This window comes from Pogoniulus pusillus, chromosome 1 (genome assembly GCF_015220805.1).
Source record: "Pogoniulus pusillus isolate bPogPus1 chromosome 1, bPogPus1.pri, whole genome shotgun sequence".
In the NCBI taxonomy this organism is placed as follows: domain Eukaryota; kingdom Metazoa; phylum Chordata; class Aves; order Piciformes; family Lybiidae; genus Pogoniulus; species Pogoniulus pusillus.
This window is the reverse complement of record NC_087264.1, coordinates 40,938,758-40,959,994: the sequence shown is the minus strand read 5'-3', so window position 1 is coordinate 40,959,994 and position 21,237 is coordinate 40,938,758. Positions and strand designations below refer to the sequence as shown.

The 21,237-nt window shown below is 49.7% G+C and overlaps 1 protein-coding gene across 1 annotated transcript in view; it reads left to right on the top strand.

Annotated features, from left to right (window-relative positions):
* LTBP2 (latent transforming growth factor beta binding protein 2) overlaps window positions 1–21,237 on the top strand; it is a 73,620-nt gene that overhangs the window by 17,706 nt on the left and 34,677 nt on the right. Inside the window, 4 exon segments of the mRNA XM_064154842.1 lie at window positions 16,686–16,867; window positions 18,297–18,467; window positions 20,035–20,235; window positions 20,583–20,851. Of these exon segments, the coding sequence (XP_064010912.1) occupies window positions 16,686–16,867; window positions 18,297–18,467; window positions 20,035–20,235; window positions 20,583–20,851 (823 nt within the window).

The following is a 21,237-nucleotide window of genomic DNA, read 5'->3' as shown; positions in this document are numbered from 1 at the left end:
TGCTGGTACTAAAGAAGAGCTTGGCACTTGCTCAGGAGAAGATGTAGCTAGGAGAAGGGCAGCTCTGGGTTTATTTTGCTGACACCAGAGCTGGTGATGCTCAAGCTTTCATCCCTTAAAATACAGGCTAAGCAATGAGTACCACTTCCCAAGTCCCTTCAGCAGGTCGTGACTCAGTGGAGGTTTAGAGTCAGGCATCTGAGAGAGCCTGTGGGACTTGTTAACTGCTAAGGAAGCCAGGAGGCCCCCAGGCTGTGCTGCTTGGAAGGAAGCACTCTGGAGAGCAAAATCCTGGGAGTGTTAGAGGCCCTCCCAGTGAGGACTAGCTGCAAATCCTCCCTCTTCTTGATCTCAGCCTGAATCTCTGCCCAGAGAAGCAAAGCCCTGATGGATGATTTGCGGGTGGAGCTACACCTCAGCCCAGAAGCTGAGCTAAATGGAAACAGCTTTGTTTTCCTAAGGCTGGAGTATCAGATTAATTCCTGTTTATTTAGCAGGGAGTGGAAAGGGCTTGCACCCCTGCCCCTCACTGTCAGGATGGATAGCAAGCTTTCTTTGACTCTGGACAGCATGCAAGGAGGGTTCTGCTGCTCCTGCTGCATGAGAAGGTCCCTTCTGCAGGAGTGTCAGGCATAAATAAACCAGCATCTACACAAGGAACCATGATGCCCAAATGGGATTTGTGTGCAGGATGAGGGCTGCCTAGGAAGCAAGGTATCCCTCCTCTGTACAGAAAAAGAGGAAATGACTGGAACCTGCAAGGCATTTTCCCAGCAACCCAGGCAAAGGAAAAGGACTCAACTGTGGTATAAGGTGCTGAGACACTGTGCAGACAGCTTAATGCAGCTAAGCTCTTGAGGGCAGGGAGCTTCCTCTGAGAGGGCTCTGTTTAGGCAAGGCAGTTGCTGGGAGTTGCCTGTTTTCAGGATGGAAAAGGAAGAAGGCTGAGTTGTAACATGCCTGCAACACTTGACTCCTGATCTCAGAGCCTCTTCTCTAGCACCCTGAAGGAGACATCTCCTCCCTGCCTGATGAGAGGAGAGGCTATATGCCACCCTTGAGGAGTTGTGGCAAGTGCTCATGGCTTGGGGACAGCAGAAGCCTCCTGCCAGCAAAGAGGCTCTGCCAGAATCTTTGTCTCCTGGAAGCAAAGGATGAGAACAGCAAGGAGCAAGTAGAAGGCAGGATCTTGAGTGTGTGGGAGAGGTTGCTGAATGGAGACAGTGCATTTATCTTTTAAAAATTGGCTGCATCCTTCTCCACTGCAACCAAATGTCTAGAGTGGTCCTTTTCAGAGGAGAGCAGAGCTTGTAGGTGAGTGTAAAGCTCTCCACCCTGTGATGCCGACTCAAAACATGTCATTGAGAGCTGTGGCTTGGCAATGTCAGCTTAATTAGCTTGTCATTGAGAACTAGCAGATAAAACAGGAACTTACTGCAAGACCACTTCTATTTTAAAGATGCTGCAGTAGAGACAGATTTGTCTTAATTGCTGAAGCAGGATCTGAAGCCTCCTGTCTTGCTAGCTTTGAGCTTTCCACATTTATGAGAAAGCCACATACCTACTGAATGCACATTGTGCTCTTCTGTTCACTTAAGACTGCCACTCACTTTACATTTATGAGGATTACAATTTGTCAATACCCAAATAGCAGAGAAAAGAAAGGCTGACCCTGGCAGAAAAGCACCCTCTGCGTAAGTGCATCTCCACAGCATGGGCTGTGGCTGGTATCCTGCTTTGCCTTGGGATGGGAGATCAGGAGTGTGTGACATTGAATTCCTGGGGTAAATCCGGTGGTGCCAGCCTTGTCTTCTGCCGTTGTGGCATTTTTATGCTTGTTACTTGAATTTTCCCAGTGCAAAAAAAAAAAAAAGCCCTAATTGCATCTTTTAAAGGTGCTTCCCTTTGGCAATACGGTTTTCACAAGGTGGCTAAGCATTTTGTAAATGTAAAATTGATCTAGAGCCAACTTTCAGTAGATACTGGAGACCTCATAAAAAAATTGAAACAAAAAAAGCTGATGCCAGCACACGTGGGAATATGTGAAAAGAAGTTCCACCAAGGGCAGCGAGATCTCCATAATCTCTAGATCTCAGCCCTTCTCTCTTGCTTTGACATAGTTGAAAACCCATTGGCAAGGTGCTTAAAGAAAAAACTCAGGCTACTCAAAAGAAGTGTACATGTCATTCTCCTTGTTTAAAATACTTGTTTTTTTAGATTGCATGATACACCTTGTCTAGCCTGGCATCAGACACAGTTGCTCTGACTTTCTGGTGGTTTAAATCTGTCAGCACCATTCTGGTTTAAGTATTTACATATTTACTTTCTAGGCTCCTTTTAAACCCCAAATATGGTCTTTACAGTAGGCCTGGCTCTTCTGCACCTTCTTAGAGGCTTAATTCAGTCTCTGGGCTTTGGGAGAAAATGTTCAAATGCACTCTTTCTTCTAAATGAGTGGAAGATGCTGCTACTGTCAGCTTAGTCAGAGACTGCACTCAAGGTGCAGGATAAATGCATTGTACATGTGGCAGGTGAGGTAGCAGAGCAAAATCCATTGTGTAGCTTGTTTTATATACTGTATGTATTCATTTGGGATACTTATGGCAATAGAATCTATGTAGCAATTGTATAAAAAAGAAAGATGTTACAAGAGTGCTAAGGCACTGATCGTGGACTGGAGAGTTTTATCCAAGCTATCCATGGGACAGCAATGTGCCCTCCTGGCCAAGAAGGCAAATGGTATCCCTGGGATGCATTAGGAAGATTGAGGTGGGGTGTCCAGCAGATCGAGGGAATTCCTCCTCCCCCTCTACTCTGCCCCAGTGAAGCCCCACCTGGAATACTGCATCCAGTTCTGGGATCCCCGGTTCAAGATGGATAGGGATCTACTTGAGAGAGTCCAGTGGAGGGTGACAAGGATGATTAGGAGACTGGAGCACTGCCTTATGAGGAAAGGCTGAGAGACATGGGGCTGTTTAGTTTGGAGAGATGACTGAGAGGGAATCTAATAAATGTATATAAATATCTGAGGACTGGGTGTCAAAAAGGAAGGGGATAAACTCTTCTCACTTGTGCCATGTGGTAGGACAAGGGGCAATGGATGTAAACTACAGCACAAAAGTTCTGCCTCAGTGTGGGGAAGAACTTCTTTACTGTAAGGGTCACAGAGCACTGGAACAGGCTCCACAGAGAGGCTGTGGGGTCTCCTGCTCTGGAGACTTTTAAGACCTGGCTGGATGCATCCCTGTGTGACCTGCACTAGACTATATGGTCCTGCTCTGGCATGGAGGTTGGACTTGATGATCTCTAGAGGTCCCTTCCGACTTCTAACATCCTGTGATCCTGATGCCTGAATTAGGATTGTTACCCAGCTTGCTTTCAAGCTCCTTTGTGGATTACGTTTGCAGTTTGTCATACCTGGCTGTATGCTGCCTTACTCATTTGAGCTGGTACTTCAGCAAAATCAAGATTGTTCTCTACTGCTTTGAGTCTGCTCCATGAGTCACCAAGTGACTGTGGAGACACAAGGGTGTGAACTGAATCTCGGGTGGTACATGAAGTGGTTGAAAAGGAGATGTAGGAGTCTCCATATAAAATATGCTCATTACTCTCTTTTCTTCAGAAGCATCCCTGAGAATGCTGCTCTGAGATGGGCCTGGTGCACAGCTCCCTGCAGCACCCATTTTTGTCTCACTTGTGTGGAAACTTTTCAGGGGAATGCAGAAACAAGCACACAGGCAGGAGTTAAGAAGAGATTCAGGCTGGAAAAATGCTATCTTTTACAGCTGAAGGGGAAAAAAAGGGTCCTCCATGGGAGGAAGAATCTGGACTAAGGAAAGGCCTAAGATTTTGCAGAGTAGGAGTGAATAGTAAATTAGGGAGCAGAGACTGTTGTGGTGGGGCTGCATACTAGAGACCAGCAGTGCTTAGGACTTGGGAGGCCAAAGACCCCGAGTCGCAGGAGTGTTTCTCCTGTATACCCTGCGTCTGCACTGAGTCACAGCATCCCTTATTGCCAGAAAAGATCTGACAAATTGGAAGGGAAGTCTGAGTACTACAAAAGGAGGGAGGGAGCTGAGTGGAATGGTTAACAGACCCACATCTGCAAAACTGAGCCAAACCACTGGCCTTGGATGATGGGGAGCATACTTGGAGGCTGAGGCTATCTAGAGGGGGCAGACATGGTGTATTAAGTTGCCTGTAGCCTTGGCAGGGTCGCCATGCTAATTTTTCAGCTATGACACTTTCTGCAACAGCAAAGTGCCAAACTTTTTCAGAGATGTAATGACAGGTTGATAACGGACACTGGATCTCTGCCCTTCTGCATCGCCTTGGAGCTGTGCTGCTGAGGAGCTGGATCCCAGGCTCTGCTTATGCAGATGCAGCCTTTCCACATGCCCTGGGGATGCCATGAAACCTGCCTCTCCCTGTGGTGCTGGGTGTGGATCCTGAAGGCCATGTGAGAGAGGTATGAGAGCAGATTGGTGGTCATAGTACCTCTGGAAAGCACTAGCTTTGCCACCAGGCATAGTGCATGTGTAAGCAGGAGCACTCATGATCCTCAGCCAGGCTTAAGTCTTCTGGCTAGTGAACAACTAAAGGATTGGAGCCAGTACAAGAAGACTACAGAATAAAAAATCACTAGGATGCTTTTTCTGTGATTCCCAGCAGGGCTGAAACTTTGATAGTGGGCAACAGATTGCCACATGCCAACTCAGCTCTCATGGCTTGAGTGCAGCAGGTGAGAAAATCCTGTGTGTGGCTGATGATGAAGAAATGGGAGGAGACCTAACTGCATTAAGCTGAAAGATCCAAAGGGCAGGGCATCCTGCTGGGTGTTCAACCATTATTTTAGCTTAAAAATATGTCTTAGATCCACAGTGCTGCCAGGGTGAGTGGGAGAGTTCCCAGCATGTTCTGGTGTAGATGAAAGCTTCCCTGTCTCCAGATGAGAGGACTACACACATCTCTTCACACCCCACTTGCACGCCTATTATGACAGAGGCCTTCTAAGAAGGGGGCAGGCAGCTGGCTCCCCCCACTCCCCAGGGTGCGTGTGGGCATGAGGATGAATAAGGATAAAGAGGTTTTTTTCAGGGCTTTGAAGCTGGCAGCCTTGTGGAAGGGGTGACTGTTCCTAGTCAAGAAGATGGAAATGACACTCAGAGTGCTTGTTTTCTCCCTGCTGCACAGGGGAGACCAGTGACCTCCTCACAGCCAGCAGAGACCTTTTCTCCAGTTGATGCCTCTGCAATAGGTTTCATTAGATGGAGACTGGGTTCTCTGCTCACATTTGTTGTATCTTGTGGAGACAAAGGGCCCTTTGGGCCAGAGATCTCCATATGCCTGGGGAACTAATGGCAGATTAATATGTTTATGGAATCATAGAATGGTTTGGGTTGGAAGGAACCTCCAAAGGTCATCTGGCCCATCCCCCTCAGCAGCCAGTGGGCACATCCGCAGCTAGATCAGGTTGCCTAGAGACCTGTTGAGCCTTACCTTGAATGTCTTCAGGGATGGGGCCTCAACCACCTCTCTGGGCAACCTGAATGTTGTCCTCTTCTCTTGCATGCCTCTACCCTAAATACAGGTACTTGCCCTGCTGCTAACTGTGTTGGGGAGCACAGCGAGGAGAAGGTGCAGTGGAGGCAGTGTGGTGATTGGTGGTGGTGGCTGAACCTCCACTGTGGGATGGTCATGTTGCACAGTGGACAACCCAGCTCCACAGCTGTGCCACCATCTTATGCCTGATTTTGTAATCGTGCAAAACCTGTTGCCATGGAGTGATGTCTTCAGTAAGATGGTGGCACTGTTAGAGATCTTCACGTGACAGCAGCTGTTAGAACACTTCTGGATGGGTTTCTTCTCACCAAGGTGAGAGCAGCTGTGTGACTGTGCCTGGCAGCAGTGCCCTGCCCTTTAATCATGCTGCTGAGCACTGACCACTGCATGCAGGCTGGGGAGCCAGCTGGAGCAACTTTCTCACCACTTCAGCCCAAAGGAGCTTGGGGCTGAGCTGGGAAGAGGAGGGCTGCACAGCCATCTGTCTTGCCTGCAGCTCACAACAAACAGCACAGGCCAGGCTGGATGGTTCTGCCTTCTGCATCCCTGTTTAATCTATAGAATGCAAAAAGGTTTGGCCTGGATATGGCATTTGTAATTGAGTAGCCTGGCCTGGTTCCCCTGTTGGCTCCACTGGAACTTCAGAGCAGTTGCAGGCTGCACTGGCCCACACTTCACCTCAGAGGCAGGCAGATTGCAATCAGCTCCTCATCACACTTGGTATTTGGAAATCACAGCTATGGCCAATTTAGGGTCACCACTAAGGTCTGATGGATCCAGTCAGGGATGTGATCTGCTGTTCCTGGTGACAGCCTGGTGCTGTGCCATTGCACAGAGGATGTTTATGCGATCTCCCTGGGCCGTGCAGGTGCAGTTCCCATGCTTGAAGAGACAAACTTCTTCTAGAGGGTCAGTCGCTCAGTTCTGGCAGGTGCCATGTGTGGCACCTATGGCAAGGGAAGGGCACTTAATGTCAGCAGAGAAGCTGTGCAGAGATTGTGTGAACCAGCCCAGTTTGGCTAAGGAGCAAAATTAGACCCCCAGAGACCTGTTAGCTCTGTGTGCTTGGAGGATTCACATGTGGTGTCTGGCAACTCTTGAGCAGATAAAAATAGAGTCCACCACCCATCTTGTCCCTCTTTGTCCTCGTGCACTATGTGGTGGGCTGCAAGCCAGCTCAGGTGGTCCTACAGCACTGGCACTGCTTGGGGAGCCAGAGGAAGGAAGATGCTAGAGTGGTGGTAGAGGAAGTGAGCTTGGTCACATAGGGCAGACACCTAATAGCTTTACTGTGCTGTGGACCTGGCCTGTCTTTTGGTGCAGTTTGCAGTGAGAGATCCAGGGAAATCTTGGTACGTCCATCAAATGGAACAGGGAGCTGGAGTTACCACTGCAAGATGGCACAGGAGAGAGCCTAAGAGCCATGAAGATGCTGTGACATCCCCTTGCTAGCTGTGGTGAGGCATAGTGGTGGTATCTGAGGTGCAGGACTGATGTGGCTCCTGGGCATGTGCCAGCAGGCTTGAGTGTTTGTGGAGCAGGAAGCCTGACACATATTCCTGCCCACACGGTCCCACTTTGGCAGTGCTTTTTATGCCCAAGGCAGTGGCAGCTCTGCCCAGAGAAGCTTTTGAGATCTCACAAGGATGGAGGAATTGGATGATTCCTGCTTGCTCAGTGACCTGACTTGTGTGGGCTGTGCCTGTGATATGACAGGTGTAACATGAACGTGGGAGGGAACACCTTGGCAGCTGAGATTCTTGTGGTAAAGCAGTAAGGTTGCCACTTGCCTTGATGGCCCCATGATGGTCCAATTGGTCTCTATCCGGTGTCCTGCTGATGCTGAGATCTGTAGGTAAACTGTGAATCAGGCACGAAGGCAACCAGATGGTTATGCTGTGGCCTTCATGGTAGGCAGGTCTGGTTTAGCTTAGCCAAGGAAGGTCTCCTGCCTGCAGTAGGCTAGTGGCCTGGTTCTCCTGGGCAGAAGAGCTTCCCTTGCCTTCTAGCAAACCCTTGAGAGCAGGGGGGCATTGGGCTTTGTGTTTGCCTTGCTTGTATGAAATATACCAGGGCTGAAGGATGCCAGAGGAGGCACAGTGGCAGGTTTCAGAGCTCTGTCTGCTGCTCACAGGCTAATAAACTGAGCCAGGATTTATGGATGCAGTGTGAGTGAGCTTGAAGTCAGGTGCCTTGTATGGTGTGGTATTCCCCCTCCTCCCTGAGTCCTAACAGAGCTGTCTTCCTTTGCAGTGTGTTTGTGAGCTAATTGATAATAAACTGGAGTGCTCTCTAGGCAGTGCCTGTCCTGTGCTCCAGGGTCTGCAGTCTGAGCCATGAATCCTGTCTGCCTGCTGAGGAACCTGTTCAGAGTCCAAGAAAGGGGAAGTTTCTGGTCTGCGGTCAATTTGCTGCTTTCCAGGGCTGGCTGCTTCTCTCTCCCCCTGTAGACACAGATGCTGGTGTTGAGACTGCCCATTCTTTTGTGGTGTTTTAGTGGAAAATCAGCAACTGCTGAGCATTACAAAGGGGGAAGTGAATCACTGATTTTGGTCCCCATGGCCATGAGTGGAGAGGGCATCTAGCCAAAGGGACAGGCAAATGGACAAGACAGACACCGAGTATATTGTTCAGCATTTAAAAGCCAGGGGAGAACCTGCCTGTTGGCCTGGCAGGCTATCGGGGGCTGAGCATGACTCAGCCCCCATCCTGGCTGAGCCCTCTCGCCTTGGAGCTGTGCATGCAGGCTCAAGGAGCTGGAGTAGACTTAATACTGCTGCAGCAGCTTCTCTGTGTGGGACCCTGCTTCAAGCCCTGTGGGTGGCACACTGCCTCTATTGCATGGCTGGAGGCATAAGCTTCATCCCATGCAGCAGGCTGGTTGCATTTGGAGAGATGGAGCTTATTGAGCTTTGACCCTGGGATGGGGGCTTCTGGACCCTGAGAAAATGATTTGTTCTCTTGCAGCTTTGTTTTGGCCAGTACTGTCCCACTCTGTTGTTGCCCTCTATGGTTGTTATTATCTCTCCCTGATGTTCAGCAGGGCGCAGATTCATTTCCAGCTGGAAGAGTGACTTTCCATTCTGGCCAGCCCTTGCCTTGTCTGGGCTGACTCCCTGCTGACTGCACTGTCCACTCTTCACTCTCTCCACAGTGTCTCAGGCCATTCAGCCTGCTATGGTCGGTCAGGCTTTGGCTGGGAGGAGTGTGAGGCGAGCTGGATGAAACCCAGCAATGCTCCTGTGGCCACTTGGCTCTGTGTTTCCTTTACGCAAACACAAAGCTCACCATTTCTCAGCTCACCAGCCACTTGGCCAAGTCAACAGCTGGATGAAGAGGGGCCGATAGAAGCTAAATCCAGGAAGACTGAGGTGTTGCCACTGGGGAGAGGGGAGTGCTTTGAAGAGTTTGCTGTCTTTGCCTCTAGCCTCAAGGAGCGTGGCTGGTTTTGGATCTCTAAGAGATGCCACAGCTGTATAGCCACCTGGATCCCCTGTGCCTTTTATTTACCCAGGGAACTGTGATCATCAAAAATAACCAGAGATTGACCTGAGTTAGAAAACCAGTAAAGGTGATTTATTCAGAAAAGAGCAGTTTTCATGTTCCCCTGTGTGGTTGTCAGGAGTTTGCCAGCTCAGAGAAATGCCACTTGTCTCCTCTGGGCAGAGCAGGCACCTTGCAGGTTCAGCTGGGACTGGGCAGGAGGAGCCATTCTATCTGAGGAATACAACATTTTGTACATCCTCTAACGTGCTGCCTCTAAACTAACTGGTAAAGCAGAGCATGCCAGAAACAAAGCGTTTGTAAAATAAAGCATTTACACACAGACAGAGGTGCAAGTACCTTGCTGAGTGTCTTACAGGTGTTACATGGGTCCTGCAGGCATGTGTAGCACTAGAATGTAAGGCACCAGGTCTTCCTCAGACTTCTGGCATGTGTCCTTGGGGGCTTATGGTGAATCCAGGTCCTTGATCTGCACCTCAGAAGAGGGAAGATATGAGTGCTTGTTGGGTAGTTTTGAACTGTTGCAGATACAGGTCAGTGTCTGCACAGCTCCCTCCCATCCGGAGTGTTTTGATTTTGCTTAGCACCTGATATCTGTAGGAGTGAGGCTTTCCGTGTGCTGGTGACTGAGAAATTTCAGCCAACGACTTATCAGCTGTCAGCCTCTTAGAGATCAGTAGGAATACACACTTCATGCTCCTGGGCAGAGAACTCTGCTCTCTCTGCCCTGCATTTTCCCCTGAACCAGTGCTGCTGGTTCTGGATGCTGCAGCTGTGAGTGCCATGGGACAGCCCAGAAGGAGAGGAGTCCAAGAAGCTTGCATGCTGTTTCTGCCCTGAAGGCTGTGCCTGACTTGGGGAAAGGTGTCAGCAGCTCTGATGGATGAAGAGCAGGGAAGCCAGCTGCTTGGCAGACGGTCGCCTATAAAGGAAGAGACCACTGTCTCTTTGCAGTGATCTGTGCTGGCCGTGTGCCTGGCTGGAAAAGTGGAAGTGAGTAATACTGTGTGCTGAGGAAGGCTGCAAGGCTGATTGAATGTGAAGCCATGGGCTTTGAAGTGTCCTGGAGCAGAGTGCTTGATGTGTCAACCTCCTGTGCCTCTTCAGTGCCTCTTCCCTGTGCAGGTTGAGGCATAGTGAGTGGTAGCACAAGCTGATCTGGAGCCAATCCATCTGTTTTCCATTCTGACTCTAAGGTAGTCACACCAACAAGAGGACTTGTGGCAGTACAGATCCCTGGGAACTGAAAAAGCTCCAGACACATACTAAGATCCATCAAATGCTTAGGAGTTGCTAATGCCTTCTGGCCAGGTCTGTACTGATGTGGTGAGATCAGGTTCATTTCCCAAGACCTTTCAAGCAAGCCAGTTCCTCTCTGCCCATTGTGGGCTGACTGAAGGTTTTGAAGGGAGCAGCTCTGTTTTCTGTTCCTTGACCATGAGCCAGCTACTTGGCGTTACTTAAGGGTGGGTTGGGACTGACAAAATGAGATGGAAAGATGCCTTTTGCTATTGATTTCTGTGGCCTGAGGTATGATGGTGTTACTCAGCTCAGTCCTCAAATCCCACAGCTCATCTGCCTAGAATAGAACCAAATAAACAAATTAATTCAAAGCAAGTCTGCCTCCCCCTGCTGTGACACACACTGGAATGCTTTGCCAACAGGATCCCAGTAGGATGGCTTTTCCTCAAGTGTTGCAAGCCATGGAGTAATGTTCCTGCTCTGTTTTTCCTTTGTGAAGTTGGCACTGCCCCTCTCAGTAAGCACATAAAATCCATTTCCCTTTGTAACTGAAATGCTAATGATTATTTGAAGCCCTTCATATGTGGGGGTTTTGTTTTGTTTTTTGACAAAATCTGATGACCCCGGGGATGACAGGAGTTGTCTGTAAGGCCAAGGGGTGGGACTCCTTCAGACAGGCAATGGGCAGCACCCAGCCAAGCCCTGCTACTTGCACATAGCGTAGATACGAGTATTTTCAAGTACAAGAGTTGATATTTCCCTGTCTTATGCCATCAGCCAACTTCACCTGCTGACTCTTCAGAGCTCCGGGCTGAAATTGCCCTCAAGTAACCAGCACTAGGATAATAATGTTGCTGGTTTGGGAAACACTCACTTCTTTTCCTTGGGATGCTTCTATCTATACAGTAAAAGACCTTGGAACTCCAATGACATCCACCTATAGGACTGTGCTTTGAGTCTCTCACCAGAGAACAGAGTACATATGTGCCTGAGCTTCCAGGGCTTCTTAGTTCTCACCTAGCTCTGGACTAGCCCTCAACAGACCTCTAGCCTCCTTAGAGCTCCATACAGACATTTTTGTCACCAGAGAATTGGCAGTAGTACACCAGACAACAAAGCAGTAGCTAACAGGCACTAGAAGTTCTGCTGCTGGCAGGAGGGCTGATTAGTAGCTCAGGTCTGCCAGGCCCCTACAGCCATCAGGGGTATGTGGTATGCTGAAGAATCTCGGGAGAGCTTCTGAGAGAGGCTGGTAGGAACTCAAGCAGACGGAAAATAAGTTCACTTCTCTAATTACTCTGATTAGCATTGCCTATTAAGGAAAAACAAGCACTGCATGCTGTCCTCATCTCAGGTTAGATCCAGATTGTAACAAGCATTTCTTTCAACAGGTGAGAATGTTGTTATCCATCTCTACTCTTTGACTAATCCAATTTGCTCTGTCTGTTCTTCAATGACCTGTGATCAGACGCTACTACAAACAGCAGAGGAACCTGTGGCCTGCAATGCTAAGTGTCTGTCCTGCAAGACAGGTTGTTCTGATAGCTGATATTTAATTGATTGCCTTTACCCTCAAAATCTTTACAGTACTGCTGTTTTCCATGGCTGTCTCCTATTTGCAACTGCTGTCATCATTCCTTCTTCCTAGAAGTGTAATTCTGCTGTCTGCTCAGGACTCCTGTTTATCAGCCCTCATTTATAAGAGTTTCCTGCATTGAAAGCAGTAGGGTAATGAGTATCCTGACTGGGGACTTCTGTCTCTGGGGTTAAACCTTTCACTTTTGGATTCCTGCAGCTCAAGGCCAGAAGCGATCAGTAGATAATGTAAAATCACCTCCAGGACAGCAGAGATTATGCATCTTTATTTAGCTGCATTTGCATTGTTCCAGGATATCTCCCTGCAGCACACTTTCCTCTCCTGAAGCGATGTTCTCAGGAGTTGCATCCACCACTGCAGTGGTTTTGTGCAGAAGGAAAGCAGCTAGGCTGCTGTGTGTGGGTGTGATTGCCAGCAGGCAATCCTTTGCTCGGCTTTGCAGATGTTGTTTCATGGCTTGCCTTTCTTGGTTAGATTACGAGGCTCTTTACACCTGGTGTTTTGTTTCTGTGGAGGAATCTGTGCCTCCTAATTGGGGCACCTCTTCATCTTTCCTTTTGCTAAATTGACAGGATTGAACACTTCAGGTTTCTCTCAGAAAGGCCTCAAATTATCCTTTCAGATTTTTTAACATTCCTCAGAAGATGTGGTTTATTTCACGTGGGAGCTAGATGTGATGTTTTAACACATATGTATGTATATAATGTTGGGGCAGTAATGTGCCCTTGTGGCCAAGAGAGCCAATGGCATCCTTGGGTGCATCAGGAAAAGCTTTGCCAGCAGGTCTAGGGAAGTACTTCTCTGGCTCTGCTCTGCCCTAGTGAGACCACAGCTGGAATACTGTATCCAGTTTTGGGCTTCTCAGTTTGAGAGGGACAGGGACCTGGGACTTGCTGGAAAGATCCCAGAAGAGAGCCACAAGGATGGCTGGTGGACTTGAGCATCTCCTCTACAAAGAGAGACTGAGAGACATGGGGCTGTTCAGTCTGGAGAAGAGAAGACTGAGAGGAGATCTCATCAATGTCTATAAATATCTGAGGAGTGGGTGTCAAGTGGATGGGGCAAATCTCTTTGTCAGCAGCAGTAAGACAAGGAACAATGGATACAAATTGGAACACAGAATCATAGACTCAACCAGGCTGGAAGAGACCTCTAAGACCATCCAGTCCAACCTAGCACCCAGCCCTAGCCAATCAACTAAATCATGGCATTAAGTGCCCCATCCACTCTTTTCTTGAACACCTCCAGGGATGGTGACTCTATCAGCTCCCTGGGCAGCCCATTCCAATGTCAATCACTCTCTCTGCCAACAACTTCCTCCTAACATCCAGCCTATACTTCCCCCAGCACAACTTGAGACTGTGTCCACTTGCTCTGTTGCTGGTTGCCTTAGAGAAGAGACCAACCCCACCTGGCTACAATGTCCCTTCAGGTAGTTGTAGGCAGCAATGAGGTCTGCCCTGAGCCTCCTCTTCTCTAGGCTGCACACCCCCAGCTCCCTCAGCCTCTCCTCACAGGGTTTGTGTTCCAGGCCCCTCACCAGCTTTGTTGCCCTTCTGTGGACATGTTCCAGCACCTCAACATCTCTCTTGAATTGAGTGGCCCAGAACTGGGCACAGTACTCAAGGTGTGGCCTGACCAGTGCTGAGTACAGGGGAAGAATAACCTCCCTTGTCCTACTGGCCACACTGTTCCTGATGCAGGCCAGGATGCCATTGGCTCTCTTGGCCACCTGGGCACACTGCTGGCTCATCTTCAGCTACTAACTACCAGTACCCCCAGGTCCCTCTGTGCCTGGCTGCTCTCCAGCCACTCAGTCCCCAGCCTGTAGCACTGCTTGGCATTGTTGTGGCCGAAGTGCAGAACCCTGCGCTTGGCCTTGTTGAATCTCATCCCATTGGCCTCTGCCCACCCATCCAGCCTATCTAGGTCCCTCTGCAGGGCTCTCCTACCCTCCAACAGATCCACAACTGCTCCTGGCTTGGTGTCATCTGCAAACTTACTGATGCAGGACTCAATGCCCTGGTCCAGATCATCAGTAAAGATATTGAACTGGACTGGGCCCACCACTGATCCTTTGGGGCACACCACTGGTGACAGCTGCCAACTGGATGTGGCACCATTCACCACCACTCTCTGGGCCCTGCCCTCCAGCCAGTTCTTGGCCCATATCAGTGAATCTGTCCAAGCAAGGAGCTGCCAGCTTTGCCAGGAGCTTGTTGTGGCAGATGGTGTCAAAGGCTTTGTTGAAGTCCAGGTAGACTACATCCACAGCCTGCCCCACATTCACCAGGCAGGTAACCTGATCATAAAAGGAGATCAGGTTGGTGAGGCAGGACCTGCCCTTCCTAAAGCCATGCTGGCTGGGCCTGATCCCTTGGCCATCCTGTAGGTGCTTTGTGATGGCACTCAAGATGACCTGTTCCATCACCTTGCCTGGCACTGAGGTCAGGCTGACAGGTCTGTAATGGAAGGTTTCACCTCAAAATGAGGAGGAACTTCTTTACAGTGAGGGTGACAGAGCACTGGCACAGGCTGCCCAGAGAGGTTGTGAAGTCTTCTTCTCCGGAAACTTTCAAAACCCACCTGGATGCATTCCTGTGCCAACTACCCTAAGGGATCCTGCTTGGCAGGGTGCTGGACTTGCTCATCTCTGGAGGTCCCTTCCACACTCTAAGGTTCTGTGATACACCCTGCTGTGATGAGACCATGGGATGGCTTAGGTTGGAAGAGACCTTAGAGATCATCCACTCCAGCCTCCCTGCGATGGGCAGGGATGCCTCTGAACTAGACTAAGTGTGTAGAGAGGCAAGAATACCTCCCTGTTTCACTGTTCTGATGTCATTGAGGGCACTGTACCAACAGCTGATATTTAATTGATTGCCATTACCCTCAAAATCTTTACAGAATTGCTGTTTTCCAGGACTGTCTCGGGTCTGCAACTGCTGCCTACATTCCTTCTTCCTAGAAGTGTAGTTCTGTGTTTGGCTCTATAAAATCCCATCTTGCTTGGATGGATTTGCCCACCATAGTGATCCAAAATGCTCAGTGTGATTGCTCTGTTCTCATCATGATACACCACGCTGCAAATGTTTGTGTCAGCAGCAGACCTTATCAATGCCCATCTTGTGTTTATTTCAAAATGATGATAATATTTTATGAAACTCTTGAGCCGTGCCAGATCTTGTACTGATCACCCTGGAACCCATCTGATTCCCTCCCCAGTGACAACTGCTGCTTGTGTTCTGTCACACAGCCAGTTTGTTATTCATTTCACGTGTGCCTGATGGACGTTGGACTGCCTTGTTTATTTTTCTGTCAGAGCAGCATGGGCTCTCAGCCCATCGGTGTGCATGTGTGTAATTCCATTCAATTAAGAGAAAGGAGTACTTTGACAAGAGGGCTTCCCCACAGCCCCCATTGATTTGACTCCACTTCTGTATTTCTTGCCTTCAGTTCCCAATTAATTGACCTGTGCATCATCTTTTCCATTCTGTTGTCCAGGGCTGACAGTTACCTGGTGGACTGCACTTGAACTGTGTAAATACCAGCACAGCATTAGCTCGCTTTCCATCTCCCCATATCTCACCCTTATTCCAAGCTAATCCAAGCCAGAAATGTCAGTGAGCCAGAGCTGCTGTCAGCCAGCTCTCATTGGATCATCCAGGCTTGTTGGATTTAGATATCTGTGTTTCTTTTAGATACTGTAACACCTCCCCTGTTTTGACTGTGACAGGGAAAATGACAAAAAAATCAAAACATGAAATGGGGTGGACCTCTCTGGACACTTTGGTGGGATGGACCTAGCCTCTTTGCCTCAGTCATTGGTCAGAAATGGAGGTGCTGGATAGGGTATGCAGAGGACCTGTCAGTGTTTAAGTGAGGTTGCAAGGCAATTCAAGGCTGGAACTTTCAAAGAAACTCAAGGGGGCATATGGGAAGCCAAAATATTTTGGCCCCTGGTGTACTAAAGCCTTTTTCCTCACAGTTGGTGCAGGCAAGAGTGAGAGAGACATTTGCTGGTAAGCACAGAGCACCCTATTGGAAGCTTGGTGCTGCCACTCAGTAAAATGGAACAGGAGCAAGTGCAGTGGAGGAACATGTGCTGTTTTGCTGGGTTAATGCGAAGTGCTCTGGCTTTATAAAAGAGCATATGAAGTGTGACCTTGTAAGCTGGGTGGCTTCTCCATGTTTAATTCCCAGAAAACACCACAAGCCATAAATGAAGTTACTGCAGAAAATTGTAACTGCACTTAGAGGCTTGAGTTCTTGGTCATTTTCTCTTTTGCTTGTTTGCTTGCCCTAGCTTCTCTTTGGAGTGCCTTGCTGTTTTCATGGTGCTTGTTTGGAACTGGGAAGTCAGGTACTAAGAAAGTTCCCACTGTAAGAGCAAGAGTATTTGGGGCTGCTATTATTTGCTGGGATAAGGGTGTGATGGGGAAAGGAGCAGCCCTTGAGCATGATATGGGGAGAGGAGCAGCCCTTGAGCGTGATGGGCTGGTAGAGGTTCTTCAAGGCAGTGGGGCATCTCTGTGGTGGGGCAGCCTGATGTGATGGTATGGAGAGTATCTTGGTGAGTACTACAGTTCCTAGAATGAAATAGTACCATTCTGATGACTGGAAGCAGGTGAGGAGTGCTCAGGTAGGCAGAACTCTGTGCCTAGGTGGAGGCTCAGGCAGCTCAGCAGTGAAGGTTGCTGCAGGGTATGCTGGTGGATAGGCACTGTGGGTCAGCAGTTATTTGTGAGGAGTGTCACTTCTTTTTTTTTCTCCTCCACAGCACTCAGAGCAGAATTGGCTCTCCTGTTCCCCCCCAAGACACAGGCCCATCACGAACTGTCCAGCGCTACCCATCCAGCAATGGCCACCTCATCTCTAATGCGCTCCCCAATGGGAATGGACATGAGCAAGGCAGCTCTGGGCCACATGTGGTTTCCCAGGAGCACACTTTATCTACAAGGGGTAAGGTTTCCAGGGCTTTCACCCTTCTGGGGCTTCTTGTTGGGGTGTTGTGGGAAAGGTCTAAGGAAACCTGAACTCCTGGGACTGTACCACTGGGTAGGAAGTATAGGGAAGGTCAGCATGAGAATTGCTGGACTTGACAAAGAAAAAGACCCTGCTGAAGGAGAACCGACAGAGGGAGCAAAATGCTGACAGCAGGGGAGAGGTGCCAGGGTGATGTGACTAATGCCTCCCAAAGGTGTTGAACATCACCTCAGGATGCTGTTCTGAAGGGAGATTGCTTCAGTCTGTAGGAAAGATGCCTCCTAGCTTCACAGAATCACAAAATTATTGAGGCTGGAATAGACCTCTGAGATCGCCAAGTCCAGCCAATTCCTCCTTGGCCTGAGCAGCCCTTGAGATCAGATTGTGCAACCAGCATCTAGTTCTTCCCTTTGGCTGTTCCTTTGGTGCCTTCTGACAGGAGCAGGGATCAGACCAGGCTGCTGGGACATGCAGTTGCTGAGCCTCAGTGCCTCCTCAGCTAGGGCAGATGCAATATGTCTTCTGCAGCTTTGCTCCCTCTGAAGCCATGATGCCCCAAAAAGTCGCTGTGTGACATTCAGCCATGAGCCTGATTGAAACTGTAATCTGAAAGTGGCCTGAGATGCAACTGCTGCCTCTGGCACAGAAAGAAGAGCACCCACAGAAGCAGCTGTCTTGGTGGGCAGGGTTGGAGGGCTCTGGTGTCAAGACAGCTGGCTCATGGTTACACAATAGCTCTGTCTGTTGTGCATTTCTCACAAACTTCCAAGAGCATTAAGTGCAGTTTCTCCCCATATCTAACGTGAGGATGGTGAGAAACTAGGAGAGGACAGCAGATAACTGCAGGAGGTCAGTGGTCACTTGTAGGAAGATGATGGATTTTCAAGCCTTGATGCACTCTTTGATGGATACCAGCATGAATGTTCATGTGGGAGGCCTTCCAGTGGTTTAAAGGGCAGCCAGTCTTCCCAGCTAACTAATGTGGCTGGGAGAAAGAACATTGTCTAAAGCAGGAAAACACCCTTGGTACTGGAATTAACGTGTGTGTGTCCGCTCAGAGGGATTGATGTGCTCCAGCTGGGCGGGCAGAGTGTGCTGCTTGTCATTTTTCACGTGTTGACAAACTGATCTAGTTGAGGATGTCCCTGCTTGCTGCAGAGGGCATTGAACTAGATGATCTTTGGAGGTCCTTTCCAACCCAGACCATTCTATGATTCTGTGATTCTGTTACTAATGCTGGAGCAGAGGACAAGCCAGGGTGAGCAAGGGGCAAGAAGAGTCACTGCCCTGGGGAGGTACACAGACTGCTCTTTGCTCTGGGAATACTTAGAGCTTGAGCTGAGAATTACTGGCCCCGTGGCCTGGAGATGCTCTTATCACTTAGGACTGTCCTTTTCTTTCGTAGGGGCCAACCTGACAGAGAAAATTAGGAAGATAAAAATCGTCTTCACACCAACTATTTGCAAACAGACGTGCCGGAGCGGACGCTGCTACAACAGCTGCGAGAAAGGAGACACCACCACTCTCTATAGTCAGGGAGGGCATGACCATGATCCCAAGTCTGGCTTCCGCATCTGTGAGCACCCCCAGGGCTCTCAGCTCATCTTGCCTGCTCCCCTACACTCCTCCTCCCTTTCCTACCCCTCCAGACTGAGTGTTTGGGCTGCTACCGGGCTGAGAGGAGATGTCCTCTCTCAGTGCCTTGGAAGATGTCTCCTGGGGTCTTTGGGGCTTACTCCGCCTCTGTCTCTGGGGGAGGAAGACAGACCTTGCCTCATTGTTCTCTGTTCTGGGCAAGCAACTTCTATTTCCATCCCACCCCAGGTAGAAGGGATGCGTGTGTTTGAGTCAGGCCTGCGGCCAAGGCTGGCCACCCCCTCCTTCTCAGAGCCAGCTCACTGCTTTCATTGGCACCCTGTCTTGGGGCTGACTTTCATCATCTAATTTCCTCCTGTTCTCTCCTTTCACTCACGTGGCAGCCGGGAGAGCTGGCTGCAGGTTGCAAGCTGCTCTTATAAACAAGGCTGCAGAAACCTCTGCTTGCCTTTCAGCGTGGCTGGGATTGCTTATCAGGTCACTGTGACACTCGGCTGTGAGTTGGGCATCATCTTGGAGGCCACTGGTGGGAGCAGCCCTCCGGACCTAGAGGGACTTGTCTTCTGAAAGCCTCTCTAACTCTCAAATTCCTCTAACACTAAGAGGGTTCAAAGTCTGGCTGTAGTGGACACCGACTGATATGGGGTTCACAGGAATTTCTTTGTAGATCCCTGCCCAAAGATGGGTCTCTTCCCTTCAAAACCACTTGCTGGGTTTGAGTAAATGAACTTGGAGCAGCGTGGGAGCTCATTCTTTGGGATGAACTTGACCAGCCATCCAAGAATGTGCAGCAGCAGCATCTCATCTCACACTGAGATGAGTCACAATGATCTCTTAGGAAATCCCCTGCTTTGCCTGAGTGTCACTCACATTGAGAAATGCTCTAGGTTGCTCCAAGTACCTGATGAGGCCAGAAAAGATGTGAATGTGGTTTCATCTGAGAATGCTTTTTCCAAGCCTGAGCAAATTAATTACTCCTGGTTCTTTAGTCCCACTCTGCACTTCTTCCACGTGAGCTGGTAGCAGGGCCAGGGCTGGCTGGGAGACAGGCTCTGGGGATGTGGCTTTCTGCCCATTCTCTCCTTCTGCCTCTCCACTTAGTTCCCTTCTTGGCTAGGAGCAAAAACCCTGCCAAGTTGAGAGAGGGCAATGCAGTAGAGAAGGAACTGTGCTGGCTCAGCAACATGCAGCTGCCATAGCTCTTGCTCTCCTCAGAGGGATCTGCTGTGCCACCATCACCACTTGGGCCCTGGGGGGCTGCTCTGCATGACTGTCCCAGGTGGGCTTTGACCCTAAGTCCCAGGAGATCATTTTCAACCCATGACTCCAGTCCTGAGCAGAGCTTGGGGAAGATGGTGAGACACAGAAAGAACGCCAGGCTCCCTCTGGGCTGCTAATACTGACTCCATCCTGGTGTTGGGCCTGGTCCTTGGGTGCTATGGGGGTAGTACTGGCCCAGATCCAGCTGCCTGTCCTTCCCCAGCTGCCCCTTTGCAAGAGGCAGTGTCTCAGTTTCTTTGCTAAGCAGACCTCTCTTTGCCTTGCAGACTTCTGCCAGATCCCGTGCCTGAATGGAGGGCGTTGTGTGGGCCGGGATGAGTGCTGGTGCCCCTCCAACTCCACGGGGAAGTTTTGCCACCTGCCAGCTCCATCTCTGGAAAAGAAGCAAGGAAGGAGAGCCCCAAAGACACCGTCTAGTGGTTCAGTGAGGCACTCCACCTATACTCTGCCCTTGTCCAACCAGCTGGGTGAGTGTGGCCAGTGGCTCCAGACTCCACATAGTTCTCCTAATTGGGTGCTCTTCAGATCTTCCTCAGCAGGTCCAAGGGGGCTGCTACCTCTTTATACGTACCTTTCCAGGCCAGGCTGTTAGAAAAGTGGCTCCCTGATTTTCTGAAGGGCTTGGCTTGTTGGGGATTATTTTGTCCTGTTGCTGGACCAGAGAAGTATTTACTCCTAAATGCAATCTTCCTCTAGATTTCCTGGTGGGATCAGTCTACCTTTCCTCCCTTGTGAATTTGTCGATGACAAGATGCTCTTTGGGTCCCGTATTGTTGCCAGATTGTCACAACTGTGATGTAAACTCATCTTCCAGCTTCCCTGAACCCTTCCTTGGTGAATGTCCACATCAACCATCCTCCAGAAGCCACCGTACAGATTCACCAGGTGGCCAGAGTGCGAGGTGATGCAGAGTTGTCAGAGGAGAACAGTGTGGAGGCCATCCTGGTGCCTCAGCTGGCCACGGCACCTTGGTACACCTCTGCCCATGGGAATGGCAACAGCATCGCCACGGAGAGCGGCCAGCAGCAGCAGCGAGCCCCAGGGCTGCTGGGGAGGTGCTTTCGGGAGGCTCTCCATGGGCAGGTAAGGGCTCACCTGTCAAGCATCGGAGTCGGTTTAAATTCATGTTGGTTGCATTGGCATACAGGGCAACAGGGGCCTTTAACTGTGTGAAGCTGTTCACCACCAGTGTGGGCATCACCCAGGCGCCGTGGGCATGAGCAGCAGTGTGTCAGTGGTGGGAAGAAAACTCCTTGTTTTGGCCCAACAGGGAGACCTTGCTGCCTTTCCCCCACCAAGCTGTGCCCTGGGGCAGCACAGCCCAGACTTGATGGCTTTCACACGCAGCCTCGTTTAAGAAGGGTGCCCTATTTATAGCAACATTTACAGGCACACTCTGAGATTATTGTAGGAAACATATAAAACATAGGAAAATTCCTTTTCCTCTCAGACGATAAATGAAAGTCTGA